This window comes from Oncorhynchus clarkii, chromosome 13 (genome assembly GCF_045791955.1).
Source record: "Oncorhynchus clarkii lewisi isolate Uvic-CL-2024 chromosome 13, UVic_Ocla_1.0, whole genome shotgun sequence".
Lineage (NCBI taxonomy): Eukaryota > Metazoa > Chordata > Actinopteri > Salmoniformes > Salmonidae > Oncorhynchus > Oncorhynchus clarkii.
The window spans coordinates 17,512,654-17,539,783 of record NC_092159.1 but is presented as its reverse complement, the minus strand read 5'-3'; the positions used below and the strand labels follow the sequence as shown (position 1 = coordinate 17,539,783).

General features: G+C 45.7%; 2 protein-coding genes across 2 annotated transcripts in view; both read right to left on the bottom strand.

Annotated features, from left to right (window-relative positions):
- The window catches only part of LOC139424533 (regulating synaptic membrane exocytosis protein 1-like), a 91,070-nt gene extending 70,960 nt beyond the window's left edge, over positions 1 to 20,110 (bottom strand). Inside the window, exon 1 of the mRNA XM_071176459.1 lies at positions 19,941 to 20,110. Within this exon, the coding sequence (XP_071032560.1) occupies positions 19,941 to 20,110 (170 nt within the window). The remainder of the gene's footprint in view (positions 1 to 19,940) is intronic.
- A 2,670-nt stretch (positions 20,111 to 22,780) lies between these two features.
- LOC139423805 (uncharacterized) lies at positions 22,781 to 26,518 on the bottom strand. Its single transcript, XM_071175439.1, has 3 exons — positions 25,802 to 26,518; positions 23,212 to 25,341; positions 22,781 to 23,079 (listed from the first exon to the last, which is right to left on the bottom strand). The coding sequence occupies exons 1-3, from the start codon at positions 25,869 to 25,871 to the stop codon at positions 23,075 to 23,077; spliced, it is 2,205 nt and encodes a 734-aa protein (XP_071031540.1). The 5' UTR covers positions 25,872 to 26,518; the 3' UTR covers positions 22,781 to 23,074.
- Positions 26,519 to 27,130: the final 612 nt, after the last annotated feature.

The following is a 27,130-nucleotide window of genomic DNA, read 5'->3' as shown; positions in this document are numbered from 1 at the left end:
CAGCCCATTGCATTGCTTGATGCCCCCACACCAGCCCATTGTATTACTTGAAACCCCCACACCAGCCCATTGTATTGCTTGAGGCCCCCACATCAGCCCATTGTATTGCTTGAGGCCCCCACACCAGCCCATTGTATTACTTGAGGCCCCCACACCAGCCCATTGTATTGCTTGAGGCCCCCACACCAGCCCATTGTATTGCTTGAAGCCCCCACACCAGCCCATTATATTGCTTGAGGCCCCCACATCAGCCCACTGTATTGCTTGAGGCCCCCACACCAGCCCATTGATAACTTGAGGCCCCCACACCAGCCCATTGTCTTGCTTGAGGCCTCCACACCAGCCCATTGTCTTGCTTGAGGCCCCCACATCAGCCCATTGTATTGCTTGAGACCCCACACCAGCCCATTATATTACTTGAGGCCCCTACACCAGCCCATTGTATTACTTGAGGCCCCCACACCAGCCCATTGTATTACTTGAGGCCCCCACACCAGCCCATTGTATTACTTGAGGCCCCCATACCAGCCCATTGTATTACTTGAGGCCCCTACACCAGCCCATTGCATTACTTGAGGTCACCATTACTTGACAGATAAATATAATTTTGTACTAAAAAACTCATCTTAGACAGGCCCACTAGGCAAAAAATGGACCAGCCCATCAGGCATATGCCCAAAATTCCAGGTGGCCAGTTTGCCCCTGCTTATCATTCTTATATTGAATTACACTGTCATTCTATGGTAATTGCTAAAAAATGGTCTCATCCACTTCCTCTTTCCTGCCGTTATTCCTACCAGATCCCATTCTCTCTCTTTTAACACACACACACACACACACACACACACACACACACACACACACACACACACACACACACACACACAAACACACACACACACGCACGCACGCACATACACACACACACACACACAGCTACCCTGATCTCGCACACCGCTCTGTCTGTGATGTAAACCATTAGTCTTTGTAGATCTGGAATAATGACTGCCCAGACCCTAATTCACTCACTCTAACCCTGCCTTGGACACAAACCATTTCCTCTTTCCTTCCTACTACACACTTCATTTCTGTGGCTAGGCCTAGACCATACAGGAGCAAATCCTGACTTTACAGGGGGGAAAGACTGTAAAGCTGACTTGAGATTAGTGTATTGATGAAATGTATCCTAGTCCTCCATCACTCTCCAGACAGACAGACTACACACACACATGTACACACACACCCACACACACACACACACACACACACACACACACACACACACACACACACACACACACACACACACACACACACACACACACACACACATGTACACACTCACACATGTACACACACACACACACGTACAAACACACACACACACACACACACAAGTAAAAATACACCCAGTATATACACTGAACGTACAAAACATTAATAACACCTTCCTACTATTGAGTTGCTGGATTTCCTGTGGGTGGTGGACCATTCTTAATACACACAGGAAACTGTTGGGCATGAAAAACCCAGCAGTGTTGCAGTTCTTGACACAAACTGTGGCTGATGCTGCATTCATTGTAGCTGGGGATTTTAACAAGGCTAATCTGAAAACAAGACTCCCTAAATTCTATCAGCATATCGATTGTGCAACCAGGGCTGGTAAAACCCTGGATCATTGTTATTCTAACTTCCGCGATGCATATAAGGCCCTCCCCCGCTCTCCTTTCGGAAAAACTGACCACGACTCCATTTTGTTGCTTCCAGCTTATAGACAGAAACTAAAACAGAAAGCTCCCGCGCTGAGGTCTGTTCAATGCTGGTCCGACCAATCTGATTCCACTCTTCAAGACTGCTTCGATCATGTGGATTGGGATATGTTTCGCATTGCGTCCAACAACAACATTGACGAATACGCTGATTCGGTGAGCGAGTTCATTAGAAAGTGCATCGGCGATGTCGTACCAACAGCAACTATTAAAACATTCCCAAACCAGAAACCGTGGATTGATGGCAGCAATCGCGCTAAACTGAAAGCGCAAACCACTGCTTTTAATTAACCAGGGCAAGGTGACCGGAAACATGACCGAATACAAACAGTGTAGCTATTCCCTCCGCAAGGCAATCAAACAAGCTAAGCGTCAGTATAGAGACAAAGTAGAGTCGCAATTCAACGGCTCAGACACAAGAGGTATGTGGCAGGGTCTACAGTCAATCACGGATTACAAAAAGAAAACCAGCCCTGTTGCGGACCCGGATGCCTTGCTCAGAGACAGACTAAATAACTCCTTTGCTCGCTTTGAGGACAATACAGTGTCACTGACACGGCCCGCTACCAAAACCTGCGGACTCTCCTTCACTGCAGCCAAGGTGAGTAAAACATTTAAACAGGTTAACCCTCGCAAGGCTGCAGGCCCAGACGACATCCCCAGCCGCGTCCTCAGAGCATGCGCAGACCAGCTGGCTGGTGTGTTTACGGACATATTCAATCAATCCTTATCCCAGTCTGCTGTCCCCACATGCTTCAAGAGGGACACCATTGTTCCTGTTCCCAAGGAAGCTAAGGTAACTGAGCTAAACGACTACAGCCCAGTAGCACTCACTTCCGTCATCATGAAGTGCTTTGAGAGACTAGTCAAGGACCATATCACCTCCACCCTACCTGACACCCTAGACCCACTCCAATTTGCTTACAGCCCAAATAGGTCCACAGACAATGCAATCGCAAGCACACTGCACACTGCCCTAACCCATCAGGGCAAGAGGAATACCTATGTGAGAATGCTGTTCATCGACTACAGCTCAGCATTCAACACCATATTACCCTCCAAACTCGTCGACAAGCTTGAGACCCTGGGTCTCGACCCTGCCCTGTGCAACTGGGTACTGGACATCTTGACGGGCCACCCCTAGGTGGTGAGGGTAGGCAACAAGATCTCCACCCCGCTGATCCTCAACACTGGGGCCCCACATGGGTGCGTTCTGAGCCCTCTCCTGTACTCCCTGTTCACCCACGACTGCGTGGCCATGCACGCCTCCAACTCAATCATCAAGTTTGCAGATGACACTACAGTGGTAGGCTTGATTACCAACAACAACGAGACGGCCTACAGGGAGGAGGTGAGGGCCCTCAGAGTGTGGTGTCAGGAAAAATAACCTCACACTCAACGTCAACAAAACAAAGGAGATGATCGTGGACTTCAGGAAACAGCAGAGGGAGCACCCCCCTATCCACATCGACGGGACAGTAGTGGAGAGGGTAGTAAGTTTTAACCTCTTTGATCTCTAGGGGCGCTATTTCATTTTTGGATAAAAAACGTTCCCGTTTTAAGCGCGATATTTTGTCACGAAAAGATGCTCGACTATGCATATTCTTGACAGTTTTTGAAAGAAAACACTCTGAAGTTTCAGAATCTGCAAAGATATTGTCTGTAAGTGCCCCAGAACTCATTCTACAGGCGAAACCAAGATGATGCATCAACCAGGAAATGAGCAGAATTTCTGAAGCTCTGTTTTCCATTGTCTCCTTATATGGCTGTGATTGCGCAAGGAATGAGCCTACACTTTCTGTCGTTCCCCCAAAGTGTTAGCAGCATTGTGACGTATTTGTAGGCATATCATTGGAAGATTGACCATAAGAGACTACATTTTCCAAGTGTCCGCCTGGTGTCCCTGCGTCGAAATTGGAGCGTAAAGCCAGGTGCAATTATTTTTCCATTTGAGAGCAAGGAGAAACCAGGCTTCCACGAAGGATATATCATTGAAGAGATATGTGGAAAAACACCTTGAGGATTGATTCTAAACCACGTTTGCCATGTTTCAGTCGATATTATGGAGTTAATTTGGAAAAAAGTTCGCGTTTTGAGGGCTGAATTTTCGTTTTTTTTTTTTTTTTTTTTTTTTTTTTTTGGTAGCCAAATGTGATGTACAAAACGGAGCTATTTCTAATATACAAAGAATCTTTTTGGAAAAACGGAGCATCTGCTATCTAACTGAGAGTCTCCTCATTGAAAACATCAGAAGTTCTTCAAAGGTAAGTTATTTTATTTGAAGGCTTTACTTGTTTTTGTGATAGTTGCCTGCTAAATGCTAACGCTAATGCTAACGCTAATGCTAACGCTAAATGCTACGCTAGCTAGCTACTGTTACACAAATTATTGTTTTCCTATGGTTGAAAAGCATATTTTGAAAATCTGAGATGGCAGTGTTGTTAACAAAAGGCTAAGCTTGAGAGCTAGCATATTTATTTCATTTCATTTGCGATTTTCATGAATAGTTAACGTTGCGTTATGGTAATGAGCTTAGGTCTATAAATAGAATCCCGGATCCGGGTTTGGTAGTCGCAACAGGTTAAGTTCCTCGGCGTACACATCACGGAAAAACTTAATTGGTTCACCCACACAGACAGCGTTGTGAAGAAGGTGCAGCAGCGCCTCTTCAACCTCAGGAGGCTGAAGAAATTCGGCTTGTCACCAAAAGCACTCACAAACTTTTACAGAGGCACAATCGAGAGCATCCTGTCGGGCTGTATCACCGCCTGGTACGGCAACTGCTCCGCCCACAACCGTAAGGCTCTCAAGAGGGTAGTGAGGTCTGCACAACGCATCACCGGGGGCAAACTACCTGCCCTCCAGGACACCTACACCACCCGATGTCACAGGAAGGCCATAAAGATCATCAAGGACAACAACCACCTGAGCCACCGCATGTTCACCCCGCTATCATCGAGAAGGCAAGGTCAGTACAGGTGCATCAAAGCAGGGACCGAGAGACTGAAAAACAGCTTCTATCTCAAGGCCACCAGACTGTTAAACAGCCACCACTAACATTGAGTGGCGGCTGCCAACACACTGACTCAACTCCAGCCACTTTAATAATGGAAATTGATGTAAAAAATGTATCACAATTCCACTTAATATAACGTTTACATACCCTACATTACTCATCTCATATGTATATACTGTACTCTATTTCCATATACTGCATCTTGCCATCTTTATGTAATACATGTATCACTAGCCACTTTAAACTCTGCCACTTTTATGCCACTTTTTATGCCACTATGCCACAGCATCTTGCCTATGCCGTTCTGTACCATCACTCATTCATACATCTTTATGTACATATTCTTTATCCCTTTACACTTGTGTGTATAAGGTAGTAGTTGTGGAATTGTTAGGTTAGATTATTCGTTGGTTATTACTGCATTGTCGGAACTAGAAGCACAAGCATTTTGCTACACTCGCATTAACATCTGCTAACCATGTGTTTGTGACAAATAAAATTTGATTTGATTTGAAACTGGTGCACCTGGCACCTACTACCATACCCCATTCAAAGGCTCTTAAATCTCTTGTCTTGCCCATTCACCCTCTGAATGGCACACACGCAATCCATGTTTCAGTTGTCTCAAAGCTTAAACATCCTTCTTTAACCTGTCTCCTCCCCTTCCTCTACACTGATTGAAGTGGATTTAACAGGTGACCTCAATACGGGATCGTAGCTTTCACCTGGATTCACCAGGTCAGTCTATGTCATGGAAAGAGCAGGTGTCCTTAATGTTTTGTACACTCAGTGTACATAATGCATAGTCAGAATACCCCTCATATTGAATGCACACATGTGTTAAGAAATGCTGTTGGAATACATGTGGAAACATCCACACACACAACCACACCCACACAGAAACCAACACACACACACACACAAATTGTGGACAGCCCAAGCGGAATGCCTGCTCATTAAACGTTCATGCTGTTGAGTTCTGGGAGCACTAAACAGGCTGCTCACCAGCTCTCTCTCTCTCTCTCTCTCTCTCTCTCTCTCTCTCTCTTTGCCTCTCTCTCTCTCTCTCTCTCTCGCTCTCTCTCTCTTTCTCTCTCTCTCTCTCTCTCTCTCTCTCTCTCTCTCTCTCTTTCTCTCTCTCTATCCCTCTGACTTCTACCTTAATCAGTCTTTAACTTTCTCTCACTCATTGTTTCTGTCTCCTCCTCTCCCTCTTCATTCAATCTCACACACTCCTCCCACCCATCCTATTCGCTCTCTCTCACCGTCTCTCTCCCTCCCTCTCTCCATAATGTTGTGTTCTCGTCAGTGTTAAATAAATGAAGAGGGCTCTCTCCATATTTCACCATCTGCTCCATGCCCATACCTCTCCTCCCTCTATTCTCTGTCCTACCTCTCATACTTCACTTCCCCCTCCCTCTCCTCCCTCTCCTTCTCCTCCACCCTCTTCCCTCTATTCTCTCTCCTCCCTCTCCTCTGTTCTTCATCTCCTTGCTATATACCGTCTGCTCCGCTCTTCCCTCTCCTCTCTCTCCTTTATTCTTCCTCTTCTTGCTATATACACTCTGCTCCCTCTCGTACCTCTCCTCTCTCTCCTTGCTCTCTTCATGTCTCTCCTCCCTCCCACTCTGGAGACAGAGGAGAGGAGTCTGAGATGACAAATGGGAATGTAAAGGTCATTTGGAATTGTCTTCATATCAATGCTGATCATCTACTGAAAATGGTCCATTATCGCTGCATTATCTCTAGAGCACACACACTGCTTATGTCAACAAGGTCCACTGTACTGGAAGTGACAGAGATTATTAAGATAAGGGGTGGGGTTTGGCTAAACTACCAACCACCGACCAGGAGTCATTATCTGGCCAGTTTATTAGGTATGTTCCCGAAAATGGTTTGTTCATACAGACAGTGAGTCACGTGGTCTATATATATAACGCAGGCAGACAGGCATCAAGGCATTCAGTTACTGTTCGATTGAATGTTAGAATGGGCAAAACAAGTGACCCAAGCAACTTTGAGCGTGGTATGATCATCGGCGCCAGCTCGCCGATTGCAGTATATCAGAAACGGCCGGCCTGCTGGGCTTTTCACGCACAACGGTGTCTAGTTTTTACCGAGAATGGTGCGACAAACAAAAACATCCAGTCAGTGGCAGTCCTGTGGGTGAAAACAGCTCATTGATGAGAGGTCGAAGGAGAATGGCAAAAATTGTGCAAGCTAACAGGCGACCACAAACAGGCAAATACCGGGTTAGTACAACATTGGTATGCAGAACGGCACAAGCTAGAACTCGCACATTTTCATTTCACTGGTAGAATCAGGAAGTTTCAACTCCCTGTGTATTCGCCTGCTCATAGTGAACCACAAGTCCGCCGTTCATAGCAAATGCTGATACCGCACGCTAGGTAGGGAACGTAAGGCGTGTTGCCCTATGTTCCATCCACAAAGAGTATAAAATGCAGTACCCACAAACTTGAATAACGGTGTTGTTTACTTGGAACGACAAACACACAGTAATCTCAGAACTACTCGAGGACATATCTTTTTTAAACGTTTGTTTTTCACTATTGTTTGTCATCATGCCCGTGTGGTGTGCCTGGTTGTGCTAATTACAAACGAGCAACAAAATGTGGAACCTTTCACCATTCTACCTACCAGGGATTTAACCTGATTATGCAGCTGGCAAAAATGATGCGGTGACCAAAGATTATCAGAGGGATTTTCAGTCTGAACTGATGAGTAATCCATTTAGACGACAGCTGAGAAGTGATGCGATACCACCAATTTTTTTTCCTTCACAACAAAACGGAAGATTCTCAACTAGAGGTAACCTAACGTTAGCTATCTTGCTAGCCTATCTGGACTAGCTGGGTAAATTAGCTAGCTAGCTAGCTAAAGTTACAGTCCCGTATTGAACTCTGAAAGCTATCAGATAATGCATATAGCTATATTTTGGGTATAGACACTGTCAATCAATTTAACTTATGTCATGGTAGTCACTGCTAGATTGGTAGCTTCATTCAGCAAAGTAAACATGTTTGTTTGTGGTTTCTATCTTTAACTGACGTTAGCTGCTGTGAGATAGCTAATGTTACTCTTATTTGGTATTTCAATTTGGTAGTCATCTATTCAACCCTTGTCTGGAAAACACTCCGTTACTAAAAATAGATTTAGCTAACTCACTCTCTGTTTGTGTGTTGGTAGTAACGAGGAAAGTGTATAAATCCTCTATGGTTGGTTAGTTTGTTCTCAGCCCGTCTCAGCTGGCTAGTAATCTTGCTGCCAATTTAGTGATGCTAGTTAACTAACAGCAAGCTGACAACATTGAAAAATCCATGTTAGGTATGCTTAGCTATCCAGTCTAATAGAGATCAATACAATGAGTGGCGTGGTTAGCTCAATTTACAGTACGCATGTTATAAACATGAATTGGGTAGTACCTTCCAGACCATGTCATCAATTTAGTCTACCCTGCTTTTGACCTTTTCTTTTTGTAAAACTCAGGTTATCTGGAGTCATTCCACAGTGCCCTGCTGAAAAATAGCCCAAAGCCGAGGCATTGTGTGTACACAAGCATGAGGGAGCAGACCCACTTTGCGGTTATGGAGCACAACAAGATTTTGGGACAGAAACCAGCAAGGGACACTGACGTAACCACCTCATTCTTCTCTGCAGATTCTCAAAAGACAATACAAAGACATGTCTACAAAATTCCCCTGCAAATGGATACTTATTGACAAGAATGATCTGTCAGTCGATGGGCTGGGGGAGGTTTACAGACAGTACTTTGACATGAGGAAGGGGTTTTAGGTTGTGCTTAGACAGTAAATGTATTGTTGTGCATGAGAGCGATTGAGGTGCCATTTCTCCTCAATCTCCCATACACAACCATTTATATCGCGTAAGAACTGCCTTCCTAAGACTTTTCACACCTTCTTTAAACCCCCCAGCCCATTTACTTTGTTGACTTATCTTACCTCTTAAAAGCAGCTCCCAGTGTCCCCTCGTTATTCCTAAACAAGACCCTAGCCGGTCCCATTCGGTTGATACCTTTATCAACAAAGGCGTGTTGCCCTACGTTCCATCCACAAAGAGTATAAAATGCAGTACCAGCAAATCTTCTGCAAGAGGACCAAACAGTTAGTGGTTAAGAGGCCCTACACCACTTTTGGCAGAGTCTAATCCAGCTGGCCCTTCACCATAGACAGAACAGGCCCGTCACCAGAAACACAAAGAGTCTCAGCTTCCCCAGCTCCCAATGCCGAACACAATTGCCAGTGTACCGAAGCCAATGAGTGGAAATAAGGTCTAAATTGGGCTGCCTGTGTAAACACAGCCAGTGTGGCAAAGCATAAGACCATGTAGAACAGGGGTCGCCAACCCTGTTCCTGGAGATCTATCCTCCTGTAGGTTTTAACTCCAACCCTGTTCCTGGAGATCTATCCTCCTCTAGGTTTTAACGCCAACCCTGTTCCTGGAGATCTATCCTCCTCTAGGTTTTAACGCCAACCCTGTTCCTGGAGATCTATCCTGTAGGTTTTAACTCCAACCCTGTTCCTGGAGATCTACCCTCCTGTAGATTTTAACTCCAACAATGTTCCTGGAGATCTATCCTCCTGTAGGTTTTAACGCCAACCCTGTTCCTGGAGATCTATCCTCCTCTAGGTTTTAACGCCAACCCTGTTCCTGGAGATCTATCCTCCTCTAGGTTTTAACGCCAACCGTGTTCCTGGCGATCTACCCTCCTGTAGGTTTTAACTCCAAACCTGTTCCTGGAGATCTATCCTCCTGTAGGTTTTAACGCCAACCCTGTTCCTGAAGATCTACACTCCTGTAGGTTTTAACTCCAACCCTGTTCCTGGAGATCTATCCTCCTATAGGTTTTACGCTCCCACCCCAGTTGTAACGAACCTGGTTCGGTTTATCAACCAGCTAATTATTAGAATCAGGTGTGCTAGATTAGAGTTGGAGTGAAAACCTACAGGACAGTGTCTCACCAGGAACAGGTTAGGAGAGCCCTGATGTAGAACCACCATTAAATAAATATGGGTTTTTCTATCAATCTTTGAAAATTGTCTGCCCAAAGAATATTTGTTTATTTGTCCAATTCAAAAATACAGGGGAGTGTACACTATTTAATGCTAACTCAAGAGAACTGGGTATTCAACAAGAATGTTATATGTCCCTAGTGAGTCACCATGGGAGAATTGCGAGAGGAAATGGTCGAATGATGATTTATTGGGAACGATCTGTGATTTATTGGGGTTGATCTGTGTCTGTCTGAAGGGTGGAATTGATGAGTGTTGAAATAAGTATATACAGAAATGTACAGGGTAAATGTTTGAGGTCCTCCAATCAGGGGTGAAGATGGGATTATTGTTATTATTTATTTACGTTTTGTGGTTTGGCTTCATGCTGTGAACGGTGTGTGTGCTGGTGCTGGTGGTTATGGGTAGTTTCATGCTGTGAGTGGTGTGTGCACTGGTCCTGGTAGTTATGGGCGCCAGGTAGCCTAGTGATTAGAGCGTTGGGCCGGTAACCGAAAGGTTGCTGGATTGAATTCCTGAGCTGACAAGGTAAGAAAAATCTGTCGTTCTGCCCCTGAACAAGGCAGTTAACCCACTGTTCCCCGGTGCACCCTCTGAACAGAGCACCCACTGGGATTGCCATTCCAAAGAAACATACAGTAAGTTCTGGGAATACTTGTAAAGCCGTGGGAGGAGTGTTGTCATGATCAAACTGCCATTCAGCTCCTCATGAGTCATCTGCTTGAAATCCAGCATAATGTCTAATCCCTCAAGAGGGATACAGTACACGGGATACAGATCTGCTACATTGAAACATGCAGGCAAAGGAATTATGTTTCTGTATCTAGAATCCACAACAGGAAGAAGCCCAGGCACGACACGATATTGTCTGTAAGACAAAAAAACTACCTCAAATTATACTCCATTGTACAGTTTGAACAACCATGCCAGCATAACATCACCATTAGGGTAGACTAGTTGAACATGCAAACTAATGCACAGGCACAGAGATTACATTTACAACAATATCTAGCCTAATAGAAAGAAATATGGCATTACACTCAAACCTTTTACAGTGACCAGACCGTACAAATGAGCCTCAATAGGCAGACAGTATCTACCTTCAGCCATGTCTATCGAGGAAGCTTAGGCAAATATTTTTATGGTAAAACCTTCGGTTTTAGAGATTTACAACAGTACATTTTTGTATTATTGTTTCTCCTCACTGACGGCTAGTAAACGTAGCCAGCTAGCTTGCTAGATATGCAATAATTGTATTTACATCTGTTTGGAATCCTATCTGGTGTCTTGACTATTTGTGAGGTTGACTATTTGTGTGATTGATTCTTATTTCTAATGACGGCCTACCCCGGCCAAAACCTAAACCAGACGACGCTGGGCCAATTGTGCGCCGCCCTCCCAATCACAGCCGGTTATGATGCAGCCTGGAATCAAACCAGGGTGCGTAGTGACGCCTCTCGCACTGAGATGCAGTGCCTTAGACCGCTGTGCCACATGGGAGCTAAACTTCTAATGTTAGCTAAATGCAACTCTTTGTTTTGAATCCTCTTTGCTATATTCTAGTTGAATGTATGGTTGAATGTCACCATGAAGCTAACAGATGCTCCATCGTCGAATTCCTGTTGATGAGAGGAATCACTTGAATCAGTTTTGCCCAAAGGATTGTTGTTACAGTAGTGTCCGCGTCCTTTTCAAAAATCCTTTGTGGAGGATTGGGGCCAGAGCATGAAGTACCGCCCAACACAAGTTGTCGTTTGAAACTGAAATGTTGTTGTCTGCTTGTATATTTAGTAATGAATACGCCAACAGGAACATCGCTGAAAGATGTCCAATGGCTCTTTCGAACAAGGACAACAATATCTACACCTACAGAAACGTATAGTGCGATCAGTATAACATAGAGCCTATATGTGAAACACATCACACTGACCTAGAAATGCCTCAGACATGATGAAAACAAGCCTAGATTCCCCCAGGGTGACGTTCCCCTTTAATTTTTAAGGCTAGGGTTAAATTTAGGCATAACCTTAGAAATCTTAAGGTTAGGCATTAACTCGGAATGGTTAAGGTAAAAGTTGGGGACAATTTTCTAGTGCTGGATTCGAACATGCAACCTTTGACACGAGAGGCAAGAAGAAGAAGCAGCTCCAGCTGACACGCGATCTCCAACACTTGACTATTGAGGAGTGGAAAAACATTGTCTGGTACAACAAATCCCGGTTTCTCCTGTGTAATGCTGATGGCAGAGTCAGGATTTGCCGTAAGTAGCATGATTCCATGGCCCCATCCTACCTGGTGTCAACGGTACAGACCGGTGGTGTAATGGTGTGGGGAATGTTTCCCGGGCACACGTTAGGTCCCTTGATACCAATTGAGCAACGTTTCCATGCCCCGGAGAATTCAGGCAGTTCCGGAGACAAAGGGAGAGGTCCAACCCGGTAGTAGACAGGTGTACCTAATAAATTGTATCTCAACAGCACATATATACTCTATCCAAATATCAGGAGGAGCTGAGTACGAGGAACAGAAAATGATTAACCAGGATGCAGTGGAGCCCAGGTGTTACCACACAGACAAAGGCAGGAGGCCTTTTCCCACCAGAGATAGAGGGCACACACACTGAACTACTAATGACCCTAATAATGTACACAGAGTACACAAATAAATACTATGATCCTGATACACACACACACACACACACACACACACACACACACACACACCACAGTGATTATGACCCTGGCAGTGCCAAAATTGCTCCACCAAACTTGCTGTGGAAACAAAATGTTGCAAGACAAAATGAACAGAATGGGCAGCTTTTCCTTGACATGCAGCCGAGTTCCACCTGAGCTGCTTGCCGCATTGAGAAATTACACCCCACTGAGAAGACAGCCGTGCACACACACACACACACATTGACACAACTCTCACACACACACACACACTGACACAACTCTCACACACACACACACATTGACACAACTCACATATGTAACTCTCTCTCTCACTCACACACACACACACACACACACACACACACACACACACACACACACACACACACACACACACACACACACACACACACACACACACACACACACACACACACACACACACACACAAACATACTGTTCTCCTTCCACACATGATCATTCCACCAGGTGTTTCCGTTACACCCAAGTGCCTCTGAGTTATTCTAATTAAAAGAAAAGATTGTGTGAGAGCCAACATCCACTAAATACAGACACATCAACCATAGTGTGTGTGTGTGTGTGTGTGTGTGTGTGTGTGTGTGTGTGTGTGTGTGTGTGTGTGTGTGTGTGTGTGTGTGTGTGTGTGTGTGTGTGTGTGTGTTAGCAGGTAGAAGCACCGTTTTTTGCTGCAAAACAGATGCTGGTGTGTATAATAAAAGTTGCTGACTATTTGAACAGGGCCCCAGTCTTCAAGAATGGAAGTTTCTATGAAGACGACTGGGGCCCTTTTCAAACAGCTCAGAAATGCATCAGGTAGACAGAACACCACATCAAGGTAGTTTTGATCTTCTCATAATAAGCGTTAAGGCATTGACAAGTTACACACACACACACACATACACACACACACACACACACACAACCACTGACTGACGCATGCAAGGACACACACACACACACACACACACACACACACACAGAGACATAAACAAAGCCATGCCCAATAAATATACACTTCTAATTAGGAGAAATTCAACAACGGAGGGGAAACTGAAACAGGTTAGAGATGTGGGACAACAGCATAGCCAGAGCAAGCAAACTGTATATTTAAATATTTCAGGAGGCCGCTTCCAAGTGTGCGCTATTTCCAGAGCTGTTCCATAATTCAACATTAACATTTTTATCCCGGAAACCTTGAAACCTTCAGCTCTCGGATTAAGAAAAAATAGCAGTTTGTGTTCATTTGAACTGTGAGATATCAGAAGAGAGGGAATACTTTCATGTCTAGAGACAGAGGGTATTTATTTTCCCTCGTGGGAACGATTTGGGGACGTGTTGTGACGGTGTGAAGTGTCTGGCCATATAAGTGTTTAGAACCTGGCTTCACATGCCTTCCTGGACATGTATCCCTGAAGAGGTAAGGCTGTTTTTCTACCCAATTAATGTGTGTTTAATGTTTAATGGAAAAATCCCCAATTCACCAACCAGCTGTCACGGGTGCCAACAACATAAAATAATATTAAATAGGATACTGTCGCTATAACTCACAGTTCTTGTGCCAGAAGAAATGTTAAAGGCAGAAACAGGAGACCTACATAAGTCAGGAAGAGTTCAGAGTTCATCACCAAGGACACATCCTCCCTCCTCACCATTCCCTCCAGTCCTGAGAATTAAACCACACAGAGGAATCTCCACGCTCATTCTCTCCATTTCCCCTCTCTCTTTCTCCCTCTCCTCCCCCTTATCCCTCTCTCTCTCTCCACCTTCCCACCACGCCATCTTTACCCCTCTCCTCCCCTCCCACGCTCTCTCCCCCATTCATTCTCTCTCTCTCTCTCTATTTCCCCTCTCCTCCCCTCCTGCTCTCTCTCCCCATTCATTCTCTCTCTCTCTCTCTCTCTCTCTCTCTCTCTCTTTCCCCTCTCCTCCCCTCCCACGCTCTCTCCCCCATTCATTCTCTCTCTCTCTCTATTTCCCCTCTCCTCCCCTCCCTCTCTCTCTTTCCCCTCTCCTCCCCTCCCGCGCTCTCTCCCCCATTCATTCTCTCTCTCTCTCTCTCTCTATTTCCCCTCTCCTCCCCTCCCGCTCTCTCTCCCCCATTCATTCCTTCCTTCTCTCTCTCTCTCTTTCCCCTCTCCTCCCCCCTCTCTCTTTCTCTCTCTGTGTGTGTGTGTGTGTGTGTGTGTGTGTGTGTGTGTGTGTGTGTGTGTGTGTGTGTGTGTGTGTGTGTGTGTGTGTGTGTGTGTGTGTGTGTGTGTGTGTGTGTGTGTGTGTGTGTGTGTGTGTGTGTGTGTGTGTGTGTGTGTGTGTGTGTGTGTGTGTGTGTGTGTGTGTGTGCGTGTGTGTGTGTGTGTGTGGCTATGGTCAGTTACCTCCCTCCAGCCTGCAGAGGAAGCTCCACGGCAGAACAACGCTAATTGCTGGGAAGATGAGAGTAACCAGCCAGAAACCTGGGGACATTGAGACACAGCAGGAGGATGGGAAGAGGGGGAGGAGGGATAGGAGGGAGGGGGGTGGAAAGGGGTTATTTTGGGGGTAGAAGGTGGCAGGAGTAACCAGCCAGGGACACTGAGACACAGCAGCAGGGAAAGTGAGGTCGGACGGAGAGAAAGAGGGGGAGATGAGAAGGCAGAAGGGAATGGGAGTTGGCATGGCAACCCTTTCAGCTGGTGCTGATCCCACACATGGACAAATAGTTACAACTGCATGACTTGACGAGGGAACTCAGAGCCCAGGCCATTACCATAGGGGGGGTTACAGAACATACAGTATCTCGATAACAAATCATAAGCATTACTACTCATAATAAAATGCAGAGATGAATGTAAGCATTTGATGTCATTACATCAGGGACTGGTCACAGGACATGTCACAGCATGTATGTTAGTATAGTAGCTGAGTACGCAGTCTGGAACAAACACACCAGGTGTCTCAGTTCCATAGAAGCACTAGCTGTGTGTGTGTGTGTGTGTGTGTGTGTGTGTGTGTGTGTGTGTGTGTGTGTGTGTGTGTGTGTGTGTGTGTGTGTGTGTGTGTGTGTGTGTGTGTGTGTGTGTGTGTGTGTGTGTGTGTGTGTGTGTGTGTGTGTGTGTGTGTGTGTGTGTGTGTGTGTGTGCGCGTGTGTGTGTGTCTGTCGGTGTATGCCAGTCAGAAGCTGACAAAAGCCAAAATATTCCCAGAGAGTACATAGCCAACCCCCAGCAGCCCTCGGGGTGCACCACCACGTCTGACACCCGCTCCACGTCAACATCAACCACCGACCCTGTCTGTCAATCAATAATCACATCACAGCCCTCCCAGCTCTGCAACTGACACAGCTGTGGATACACACATAGTGGGCTTGTGTGTTAGGTGGGTGGGACGGTGTACACAGAGCATGTGCATGTTTGAGAGACTTGTACATGTTTGTGAATGTGTATTTATGTGTATTTGCAAGTGACTATCTCCTATACAACAGCCTTCACGTCATAGTAGCCTCAACACAGAGGGGGAAAATAACTGGATCTTCCAGACCTCCATTCACATCTCCTCCCTACAACCTCCATACTAACCTCAGCTACACGTCTTGCTACACGTATACCTATCTAACAGTGACCTATGGCTGGCTGGTGATGTGGTGCCTGCATGGCCTTCTGATGCACTCTGTGCTCTGGGGGCCCTTTGGAGCCCTGTGAAGCAGAGATTGGCACTGTGTGTGTGTGTGTGTGTGTGTGTGTGTGTGTGTGTGTGTGTGTGTGTGTGTGTGTGTGTGTGTGTGTGTGTGTGTGTGTGTGTGTACACTCGCGCTCTCCTAGGTATCCCTCTAATCCTAAACCCTCCAAATCCTTCCATCCACTATACTCTAGTCTTCCTCTCTTCCGCCATCTTTGATGATGAGGGCTCTTCCTCTCTCTCTCCCTCTGCTTCATACACCCCTCTAAGAAACTCTACAACCTCTGTTAGCTCATCAATATTTACTATACGGTAACCACAAATGCTCTAAGGGGGCGATTTCCTGTTTAGTTAGCGGGTGTTGTTTCACCACATTGGGGCGGTAGCTAACGGCTAAATGCTAAATGCTGTAAATTCTTTGAGCATGCCAGTTCAGTGTTCAGTTCAGTCCTGCTTATTAGCGTGCTAGAATGGTGCTCAGCACTCCTACTACACTCCTACTACACTCCTACTACACTCTCAACCATGTCTATAGTGTCCAGTAATACCATCTCTCTTAAGCCACGTGTCCAACACCCTGATTCAGAGGACAGTAATGGTCTTGCACGTCAACATGGTGTGAAGTTGCTCATTTCACACCTTCTTTGAAAACTTTTACAGAGGACAGGATAGAGAACGTCAATAGACCACGTCGTCTTTCTTCACCTGCTGCATCTGCTGCAACAACACCTACAGAGATGAGTCACCCACGGTACAGATACAGTAGCACAGAGCAGAAGCTCCAGGTGCTCTGTTCCCACAGGCTGACCTAAGGGATCATCATTGGTCCAGGATGAGGCCTCTGGGCTGGGCAACAGACCTGGACACACTGGCCTCTCCCATGACGGAGATGGTGAGATACAGGAACCTATCAGTTTATCACCAGCTGCTTAGCTCCCAGGTACCATAAGAACACCTGGGTCATATTCATTAGTGCCCACCGTATCAAAACGTTTTGCAACGGGAAACAAAAATGATGATTTCTTATTGGGCAAGATCAGGTAATCCCTCCCCGTTTGAGTCTGTTTTCTTCCGCTTGGTGTCTAATGAATACCACCCAGAACAGTCAGGAGGGCCTGTGTTGCCATGTTATATCATTGGCACGACAGACTAGCTTGATATCATCTATTGCACGTGTAATAATCATGTGCTACATTGTTCATTGTTCATCGGAAACGTTCACTGAGCTGAAGTGAATGGGGAAAGTCATTTGTTGGATGGCCGCATGCCAAGAACGTGGACCCATAGGCCTAATGCTTGCCCGGTCTATTCAAAAGACCCTGATCACAATGCCATACTACTAGACTGTATTAGAAGTTAAATGTTCAATGGAAATACATGAGTTTAGCAATGATGTGCAACAACCCACTGGGCACACACTGGTTGCACCAACGTTGCAACTTTCACTGAGGACGGGGACATGTCCCTCCCCCCACATTCTGAAAGTTTTATCAATGGAATGTGATGCAGAACAGGGTGTACTTCAGGACCATGTGGACACCTCCGAGCAGTCTGGTAGGCTGTTTTGAGTGTTTATCCGACTGGATAAAAATATATATATAATAAAAATGTGCGCCCCTGATGCACAGGAAGAATGGGAATGCCTGCAGAATCCATGGAAAGTTCACATACAGCCCCAGTCTTTCTCTCTCTCTGTCTCTCTGTCACACACACACACACACACACAAACACACACACACACACACACACACACACACACACTCTCTCTCTATTCCCTATTCTCCCACATGCCATAAACATTTCGGACACAAGGCTATTGTGATTCTATATCATTTCTCTTGGAAGCACTGAACCACTACATACAGGCCTTAACTTGAGAGCCGCCAACACATGACAGCTTCTCATAATCAAAGGTTATAGTGTGCAACTGTGCACAGAGAGCCACAGCAACAGCCCAGCAACTGGCCATGACCTTAGGGTGTGCATGGATCATCATATAAATGATTGGCTAAATGATGAGGGCATTATTTACAGAAGCTGTGGAGGGCTCAAGCCTCATGGAACATTAAATACATCACTTCCTCTCCTGAGGCACGAGATAGCTCCAGCCCCGGCTCCCCCAGACTTCAACCAGGAAATGAAACAGTGCAATGTAATTGCAGCAAACAAGGATGTCATAAAGCACTTTGAATAGGCTAGATATATTACATAGTGTATTGCTGTTGGAAATTCGACTTGATTGAGCCTTCGGTGAGTATGAGCAAAGTGAATATTTGTGGCACAGCATGAGTCACGTAGTGCACTATGGATGTTCCCTATTACCACACGATCTCGTGAAGATGGTCTTATGCAAAATGATTTAAGCGACGTTCATTCACCTCATTGCATTGTGTTGGGAACCGATCGGTGGGAAAACCAAAGAATAACCAATACATCCGTTCACGGGAGAAGGAACACAGAATATATATTTAGGCCAACGGTGGAATAGAGCTGAACACGAGAGGCGCACGGTACTTTCACGCTGCATACACGTTTTCCGAATACAATAGGCCAAATAACTGATTAATTCGATATCAGTTGAATTGATACTGGTTTGAGGCGTGTTAAATCCAGCTATTGGCTATAACTGGTCGAGCTTCAATTCCCCCTATCATGCTTAGCTCGAATGCCCGGCCTTACATCACATGGTGAGATTTCCAACCAGTGCAACCACACCCACTCTCTCATCGCCGAGGGTAGGGGAAAATGGCACCACACCCGTGTAACACGATTGTCGGGCATAAAATACGAATGGTTTGTGCCAGGCTCGCAATGAAGCATCATTGGAGTTTTAATGTCACCATCGTCTTGTTGGGCAACGACGGTATCATAAGCAGCAACAGGTGACATAAACAGCAACAGTTCGATATCTGGCACACCGTTGACGTTTTGTTAAGGACAGCTCCTAAGCTTTGCCAGCCACCAAGCTGCTTCGGTAAGGTTGTATACGCGGCCTTGTCAAAGCAACAAAACAAAAAAATAATTTGGAAGAGGAGGAAGATAAGGAACGATTCAGGGAGGGAGGGGGCACGCAGTCCTGTGGTATGATTCATCCAGTGCTCCCCCACTGGTACACCCCGTCTCCCCTCCTCTGCCACCTGCGCGAGGCTACACCTGTATCTCGTTTGACCCGATTTCCCCGTCCTTATCAATGACCATCACCATCGTCTGTCACGGAGAGGATACCTTGATTAGCTATTCACCTCGTAGGCTATGTCCACAATTTCAATTATATAGTCTACACCTGACGTTCCTTATGGGGGCTTTGGAGAAGAGCGCATAGCCTACAATGGATTTGAGAAAAGCTAAAGCATTGACAGGCCTATAAACTGTGATTTTTTTCCCCCTCATGAATAGTCGAATCCCAAAACGAACCCCAGTATCCAACCTGGTGTGAATTATTCATACAGTGGCAAGCAAGGGAACACCGTTAGCGTGGGCTATAACATCTGTAGGCTATACGGAAATTACAGCCCAGTATTAGGGAACAATAGGGGATGCAACGAGTTGTGGTGGTTGAACTGGTGTGAAATGTGACCACAATGGTAAACGGCAGGCGTATTGGTAACATACTGGGACTAATTGTTGGCGGATGGCCGCTCGTGCGTCTGCCTTCTGGACACAGACACCTCGCTCGTGAATGGGGGTGTTGCGTTTGCGAGTGGTGCGTTCGGGGTTCCACCGACCACCGTTCAGGGAAAGGAAATGTAGCCCTTACTTTAACACGGCTTCCTCTTTCTCCTCTTCCTCCTTCTGCCGATCCATCACGGCCATAATTATTTTCCTCTCCTCCTCGGTGAGATGGCTGAGGTCCGGCAGTTCGGGGACGGTCGGCGGCGCGGTGGGTGGGCGAGGGCCGCCCTGGGGCCCCACCGAGGCGGACGACATCTTTTCCACCAGCAGCACCCCTCCTTGGCTTGCTACTGTCGTTTCGACTGACTGAATCCCTGCTGCTTAGCGTTGCGAGCCACACCTCACAACATCGTCCACGGGTAGAGCAGCAGCTCTGGTGAATAGGGCAAGCCGCCGCTGCTCATGGTTGTTGCAGGCACCCACGGTTGTGCTTTTGTTTCTCGTCCTCCTCGGCTTTTTCTCTCCACCTCCTCACTCTTTAGTCTCTCGCTTCTTCCCCCCCACCCCCCGCCGGCCCACCTCTCCCCTCCACCACCGCCGGTTTTACGGGAAGCCCATCTCCACGCCAAGAGACAAGCAAGCCGAGGGACCCTCTGGATGGATTGGCTTTGAGCTGTGATGCCCTCGCGCCACCGGACACGTTCTCGGTGATGTTGGACCGTGGTAAAGTTAGGCGGAGTCTGTGTGTTGCCTTCCTCTCTCTCTCTCCCCCTCGCTCTCTCTTTCTCAGTGCTGCCACCGCCTCGGCACTGCTAATGTTGCTGCCACTGACAGGGAGATGGAACAGTCAATGGGAATGCAGCCCCCTAGAGCTCGCATCTTCCTTCCTTGTGGTTGTGCACGCGCTTTTACGAATTTGAGAATGGGTTTCTCTCTCTCTCGCCTCATGCAAGAACAACACTTTTTCCAACCTCACTTATTTCAAGAGTCACGCCACCCTGGCTGGCACCACACACACACGCACACACACACACACACACACACACGCGCGCACACCTGCCTGCAAATATAAACCAAAAATAGTGCGCGTTCCCGTCGTTATAGCTCCAACATTAATTGACCGTTAAGGCTTCTGTAAAATATTGATCCACAGGAAAGGGTAAACTGGGTTCTGTCTGAGAGTTCAACGTCCTGGACTTAACGACGTTCAGTTTGATTCCTGAAAGTTGCGTCAGAGATGCAAATGACAATCACTCTTACCAGCTATATTTCAAACCATTTTCAACATAACATATAGCTGGATGAACATACAGTGTGTATCGGTATAGTCGAATGACATATTTGATTGTCAATCAAAAAGGATCAGTACAATGGACATCCTGCAATGCGTTTCTTAGTCACGATAAAGGAAAAACATTTCAGCACCACGGACAGAGACATTTACGCACAACTCATAAGTATCATAATTGCAACAGTTTTAAATCAGCTAATGCTTGTTTTTACTATCTATCCATTCACTTCATTGTCGAGCCCTTGTCTTTTGAAATATATTAAACAAAAAATGCACATAAACATAAAATGCACATACAATTTACATAAACGTCAATGAACTGAAGTCAAAACCCCTACGCTGTTTTGCTGACTGTGCAACTATTTTCTCATTACCAATGAAGCACACTCAATTAATTTGAAACATTCTTAGTCACAAGATTCCCCAAAACTCTCCAGAAAACGCCTGAAGCATATTGAGTAGTTATTTAAGACTTTACTGTAGCCTAAATGCGTATTAATTGTAGCTCAAGTTGTTGCTGTCGAGTATCAGTTCTAATGGTCGGCTATTCATCTGTTTGTATTCAAACCCAGACCCAAACACTGGCATCGGTTCCTTTCCAATGACGTAATGTTACGGGTCTCGAGTCGGAGTCCATCCACCAGATGGCAATGCTACCGACCGAGTTCGTTCGATTACGTCACCGAGGAAGTGACTGTACTGTATTGACGTCAACTATCAGTGGTGCAGAATTCTGTCATAATTTAGGTCGTGACTACTACCAGTCTGAACTGGATATTTTTAGCCTCTTGCTGTAACCTAAATCATGGAGATGGCTATTGGTTTCAGGTTTCATAACATTGTTTTGTAGAAGAGCCCTCAGAAATTGAATGGAATAGTGCATTTAATTGAGAACAGGGTTGGTGTTTGTTGGTGGTGGTTTGAAAAATTAGGGAAAACATAAACTATAGCCATAGCCAACTATAGTCATATCATCTGTTATATATATATTCATCTGGCAATAGCTCACAAAGAACAAACAGAAAACACACTTGCATTACATGAACACCTTGGCTACATTAAGCCTGTGGTTAAACTCCTACACACATGGGTTATTTCATGATGCATCAATGTGGTGTAATAGATTTCAATACCATGAGTCAGTCATGTCTTTTTTTTTTTTTTTTTTTTTTTTTTTTTACCTTTATTTAGCCAGGCAAGTCAGTTAAGAACAAATTCTTATTTTCAATGACGGCCTGGGAACAGTGGGTTAACTGCCTGTTCAGGGGCAGAACGACAGATTTGTACCTTGTCAGCTCGGGGGTTTGAACTCGCAACCTTCCGGTTACTAGTCCAACGCTCTAACCACTAGGCTACCCTGCCGCCCCATGTCTAAGGAGACAACTGCATTGTAAACCTCATCATAACAGAATCATAACCTAGGCTACAATCATATGATGGAAATACTCAGTAGCCAGAGACAATCCATGTCCAATTATCATACTTATTCACCGGTATAAATCTCCCACAGGAATTCCTAATATGGGAATATCCCCATATCCAACAGCTGATAAAAGCATCATTATGAGGGGAACCATTATAATTGTGCTTACTACTCCATCTTGAGGCCCTGAGCGAGAATGCCTGTTATTCTCCGGAAAATGTGGATATAACTGATCGCATTAGCAACAACGTCTTTGCCTCGGTTGTCTCAATTTGAAGTTAACCAGTGATTTATTGACAAGTAGTTGAACTACGAAACCCCTTCCCTTTTCAATGACAGTGATCCCAATGAAAGACAAAGCACAATCAAATGCAATGACAAAAGGTTTACTGAAGATAAAACGGGTGGGGTGGGAGAAAGGGATTTGGGGATGAAGACAAAGTGGGATAAAACATAGGAACACCATTGTGGGTGCCTGCATCAGTGATCTCCCTGTGTAGTGTTGTGGTGGCAGGTGAGGCTGCTCACATCCTTGTTGATTTCGTCCTCTTTCTTGGAAGCCACTTTAGCCTGAAAAAAAAACGAAAGGTAGAAAATATAGAAAACCTATTTCACAGACAGCCATTAACACTGGATATCAGTATCAAAATAGTTGATTATTATATTAAGTACAAAATAGACTAAGAGTATATGAGTTAGTACTTAGAGGCTTCTTGTTCTTCCCCCTGAGAGCTCTCCAGACAAATGAGAATAATCTACACCTCTTCTTCTTGGCAGCCGCAGTTGAGATGTCGTTGACATCAGTAGTAGAAGTAGACATTTTCTCGGCAGATTGCTCCAGGCTTGTAGCACTAGCATCAACATCATGTAAAGCAACAAGGCAACTCTTGGTTGAAACCATAGAAATAGTGATGGTAAGTCTACTTCTCTTGGTTGAGACATCATCCACGCGGATCACAGGTTGGTTGGAGTCTCTCAGTGTTGAGTCATTATCCTGAGACATTAGGTTTGTAGCAGACTGGATCAGGTCGTTTTCCACAACAGTAACACTGGTAGACAGAACCTGAGATACCAGGCCTGCAGCAGACTGGATCAGGTTGTCTTCCTCAATGGCAACACTGGTGGACAGAACCTGAGACACTAGGCCTGCAGCAGACTGGATCAGGTCATTCTCCACGATGGAAACACTGGTGGACAGAACCTGAGACACTAGGCCTGCAGCAGACTGGATCAGGTCATTCTCCACGATGGAAACACTGGTAGACAGCTCCTGAGATACTAGGCCTGCAGCAGACTGGATCAGGTCATTCTCCACGATGGAAACACTGGTGGACAGAACCTGAGACACTAGGACTGCAGCAGACTGGATCAGGTCATTCTCCACAATGGCAACACTGGCAGACAGAATCTGAGACACTGTGCCTGCAGCAGACTGGATCACGTCATTCTCCACGATGGCAACACTGGTGGACAGAACCTGAGACACTAGGCCTGCAGCAGACTGGATCAGGTCATTCTCCACGATGGCAACACTGGCAGACAGAATCTGAGACACTGTGCCTGCAGCAGACTGGATCACGTCATTCTCCACGATGGCAACACTGGTGGACAGAACCTGAGACACTAGGCCTGCAGCAGACTGGATCAGGTTGTCTTCCTCAATGGCAACACTGATGGACAGAACCTGAGACACTAGGCCTGCAGCAGACTGGATCAGGTCATTCTCCACGATGGAAACACTGGTGGACAGAACCTGAGACACTAGGCCTGCAGCAGACTGGATCAGGTCATTCTCCACGATGGCAACACTGGTGGACAGAATCTGAGACACTGTGCCTGCAGCAGACTGGATCACGTCATTCTCCACGATGGCAACACTGGTAGACAGAACCTGAGACACTAGGCCTGCAGCAGACTGGATCAGGTCATTCTCCACGATGGAAACACTGGTGGACAGAACCTGAGACACTAGGCCTGCAGCAGACTGGATCAGGTCATTCTCCACGATGGCAACACTGGCAGACAGAATCTGAGACACTGTGCCTGCAGCAGACTGGATCAGGTCATTTTCCACGATGGCAACACTGGTAGACAGAACCTGAGACACTAGGCCTGCAGCAGACTGGATCAGGTCATTCTCCACGATGGAAACACTGGTGGACAGAACCTGAGACACTAGGCCTGCAGCAGACTGGATCAGGTCATTCTCCACGATGGCAACACTGGTGGACAGAACCTGAGACACTAGGCCTGCAGCAGACTGGATCAGGTCATTCTCCACGATGGCAACACTGGTGGACAGAACCTGAGACACTAGGCCTGCAGCAAACTGGATCAGGTCATTCTCCACGATGGAAACACTGGTGGACAGAACCTGAGACACTAGGCCTGCAGCAGACTGGATCAGGTCATTCTCCACGATGGCAACACTGGTGGACAGAACCTGAGACACTAGGCCTGCAGCAGACTGGATCAGGTCATTCTCCACGATGGAAACACTGGTGGACAGAACCTGAGACACTAGGCCTGCAGCAGACTGGATCAGGTTGTCTTCCTCGATGGAAACAATGGTGGACAGAACCCAAGGAGTCTGCAGGAGTGTCAGTGGCTCCCACTCATTCAGGAAGAAGCTCTTGACAGAGGGGAAGCTTCTTCCTTTCAGAGCTGGGGGAATGTAGGGGGTGTACCCAACTGTCCAGAGCAGAGAGCTGTCGATGGCATTCGCGTAGTGGTACTTGTCTCCAAGTACCTTTGCAAAGCTCAGACGGATGTTCTGACTCTCTGACTCTGGACCGTCAAGGGTGTTGAGTTGGGTCACCATTGAGATCCACCCTGAAAGAAACACCAACACAGCATAGGGTAAACCAAATAGATTTTTTTGCATTTTAAGGAAGGGATATTCTCCTTTTCACAAATAATGTGTGCCTTCCAATAATATCTCCAATTTCCTTAAAGTGTGCCCTCATTCACTACTTCCCAGACATCTTAAAACGTTGGATTGGTGGTGGCATAGGCTAGTGGGATTTTCAACCATATTTATTATACCAGTCATTTCCCTTCAATTCAGTGAAGTGAACAAGTGCGCACTTTGAGAGGATGGAGAGATAATTGGGACATTACGTAACATAATTTACAGCTTTAAATATTCATTTTGCATGGTTACCATTCTTGGTAACTAACAACAAAAGCCCATACAGCCATCTTCTCCTATGTTGTATTATATTTCCTTTTCATAAGAATTAAATCAATTAATATTTGAGTTTTAAGACTGAAATAATTGAATTGTTCTTACCTGAGTTAACGTCGTTGTCCTTAAAAGAACAATGTCCGTCTTCAGGGAGAATGAATGAAAAGCTCGCCATAATGCTGTCTCTCTCGTTGTTTGTCGATCAAGAACTGAAGATTTCTTGAGAGTTCTGGACATATCTCTTGGGTTCTGGAGTTCCATGTGAAGCGTCGGCATTGTGACCCTCCCGGTCGCATAGAGATGGGATTATTTTTGTCCCATATCTGCAGAATGCCATTATGCAAGGTTTAGAATGGATTTCGGTAACACTTTATTTGGATAGTCCCAAGTAGATGGTTTGTAGATGTTCAATAACGGTCAACATTTCAACTAACTACCGCTATCCACTAACCCTAAGCCATACCCTTATCCTAACCCTAGCCCTAAACGTAACCCTTACACGAATTCTAAGCGAACCATAACCTTAACAAGCAGTTGCTTATCAACAGATCGTTGGTCGAAAGTATGCCTGGCTGTAAATCATTTATTTGGAACTAAGCAAATAAAGTGTGACCTGGAACTCTATTTCTGTTTAATAATAGTACATTTATTTTAGTTAGCGCTTTTCATTAAAGATCATCTCAAATACTATTTAAAAACAAAACAAATGTAGCTGGTCTTGACTTCGGGTACGATCTTCCACAGCTGACTGTGTTAATGCGGTTCAGAAAGGTAGTAGTAGCGGAGGGAGCTTCGATGTTACAGGGAGGGAGAAGCGTCAGTCGGGAAGGCGGGCCCGGAGCTCTTCGCCTTATCCTCCTCCTTCTCATGTGGGTAATCAACAACAGAAGGTGTGGCCACTACCAAAATGTTACGACGTCGTCCTCAAATACTTGTAATTGATTGCAGAATATCGAGTAAGCTAGGGTCAACACCCTCACACTTTATGCACTCAAAAGAGATCATGCTAAAAACCACGTCTCGCGTATTTCCTCGCTTGGGAATTCGTTTTTTCTTCCTAGCTCTCCAGTTCAGTGCTTCTTCATTCAGTTAAACGTTTTTTTAGTCAATTTTAGTACAATTAGTATTTTTTTTTTTTTTACCATGTTGCACCACCAACCAAATTCGATTAAATATTTAGCCTACTTAAAAGGGAGCTCTTGGCTCTCCGTGTCTATATTCCCTCTTATGTGATACTGTAGTGGTGTATTTAACCTGCCAGCTCTGCAAAGGATGGTTAAAGAATGATACCACCCTGACATTTGCATGTGTAGCCTACCCCGGAAAAATATATACAATAATAAATACATGGGGGAGTAGACATGTTTTAAATGCAAACTTCTGTACCTTCTTAGGTGTTCTGGTAGAATTGACATTGAATGCTGTTAATGGCTA

Bases quoted from the DNA above. Each gene is read 5' to 3' on its own strand.
- LOC139423805 (XM_071175439.1), bottom strand. From the start codon at position 25,871: ATGGCGAGCTTTTCATTCATTCTCCCTGAAGACGGACATTGTTCTTTT. The intron at 25,342-25,801 runs GTAAGAACAATT...TGTTTCTTTCAG, and splicing joins GGACAACGACGTTAACTCAG to GGTGGATCTCAATGGTGACC.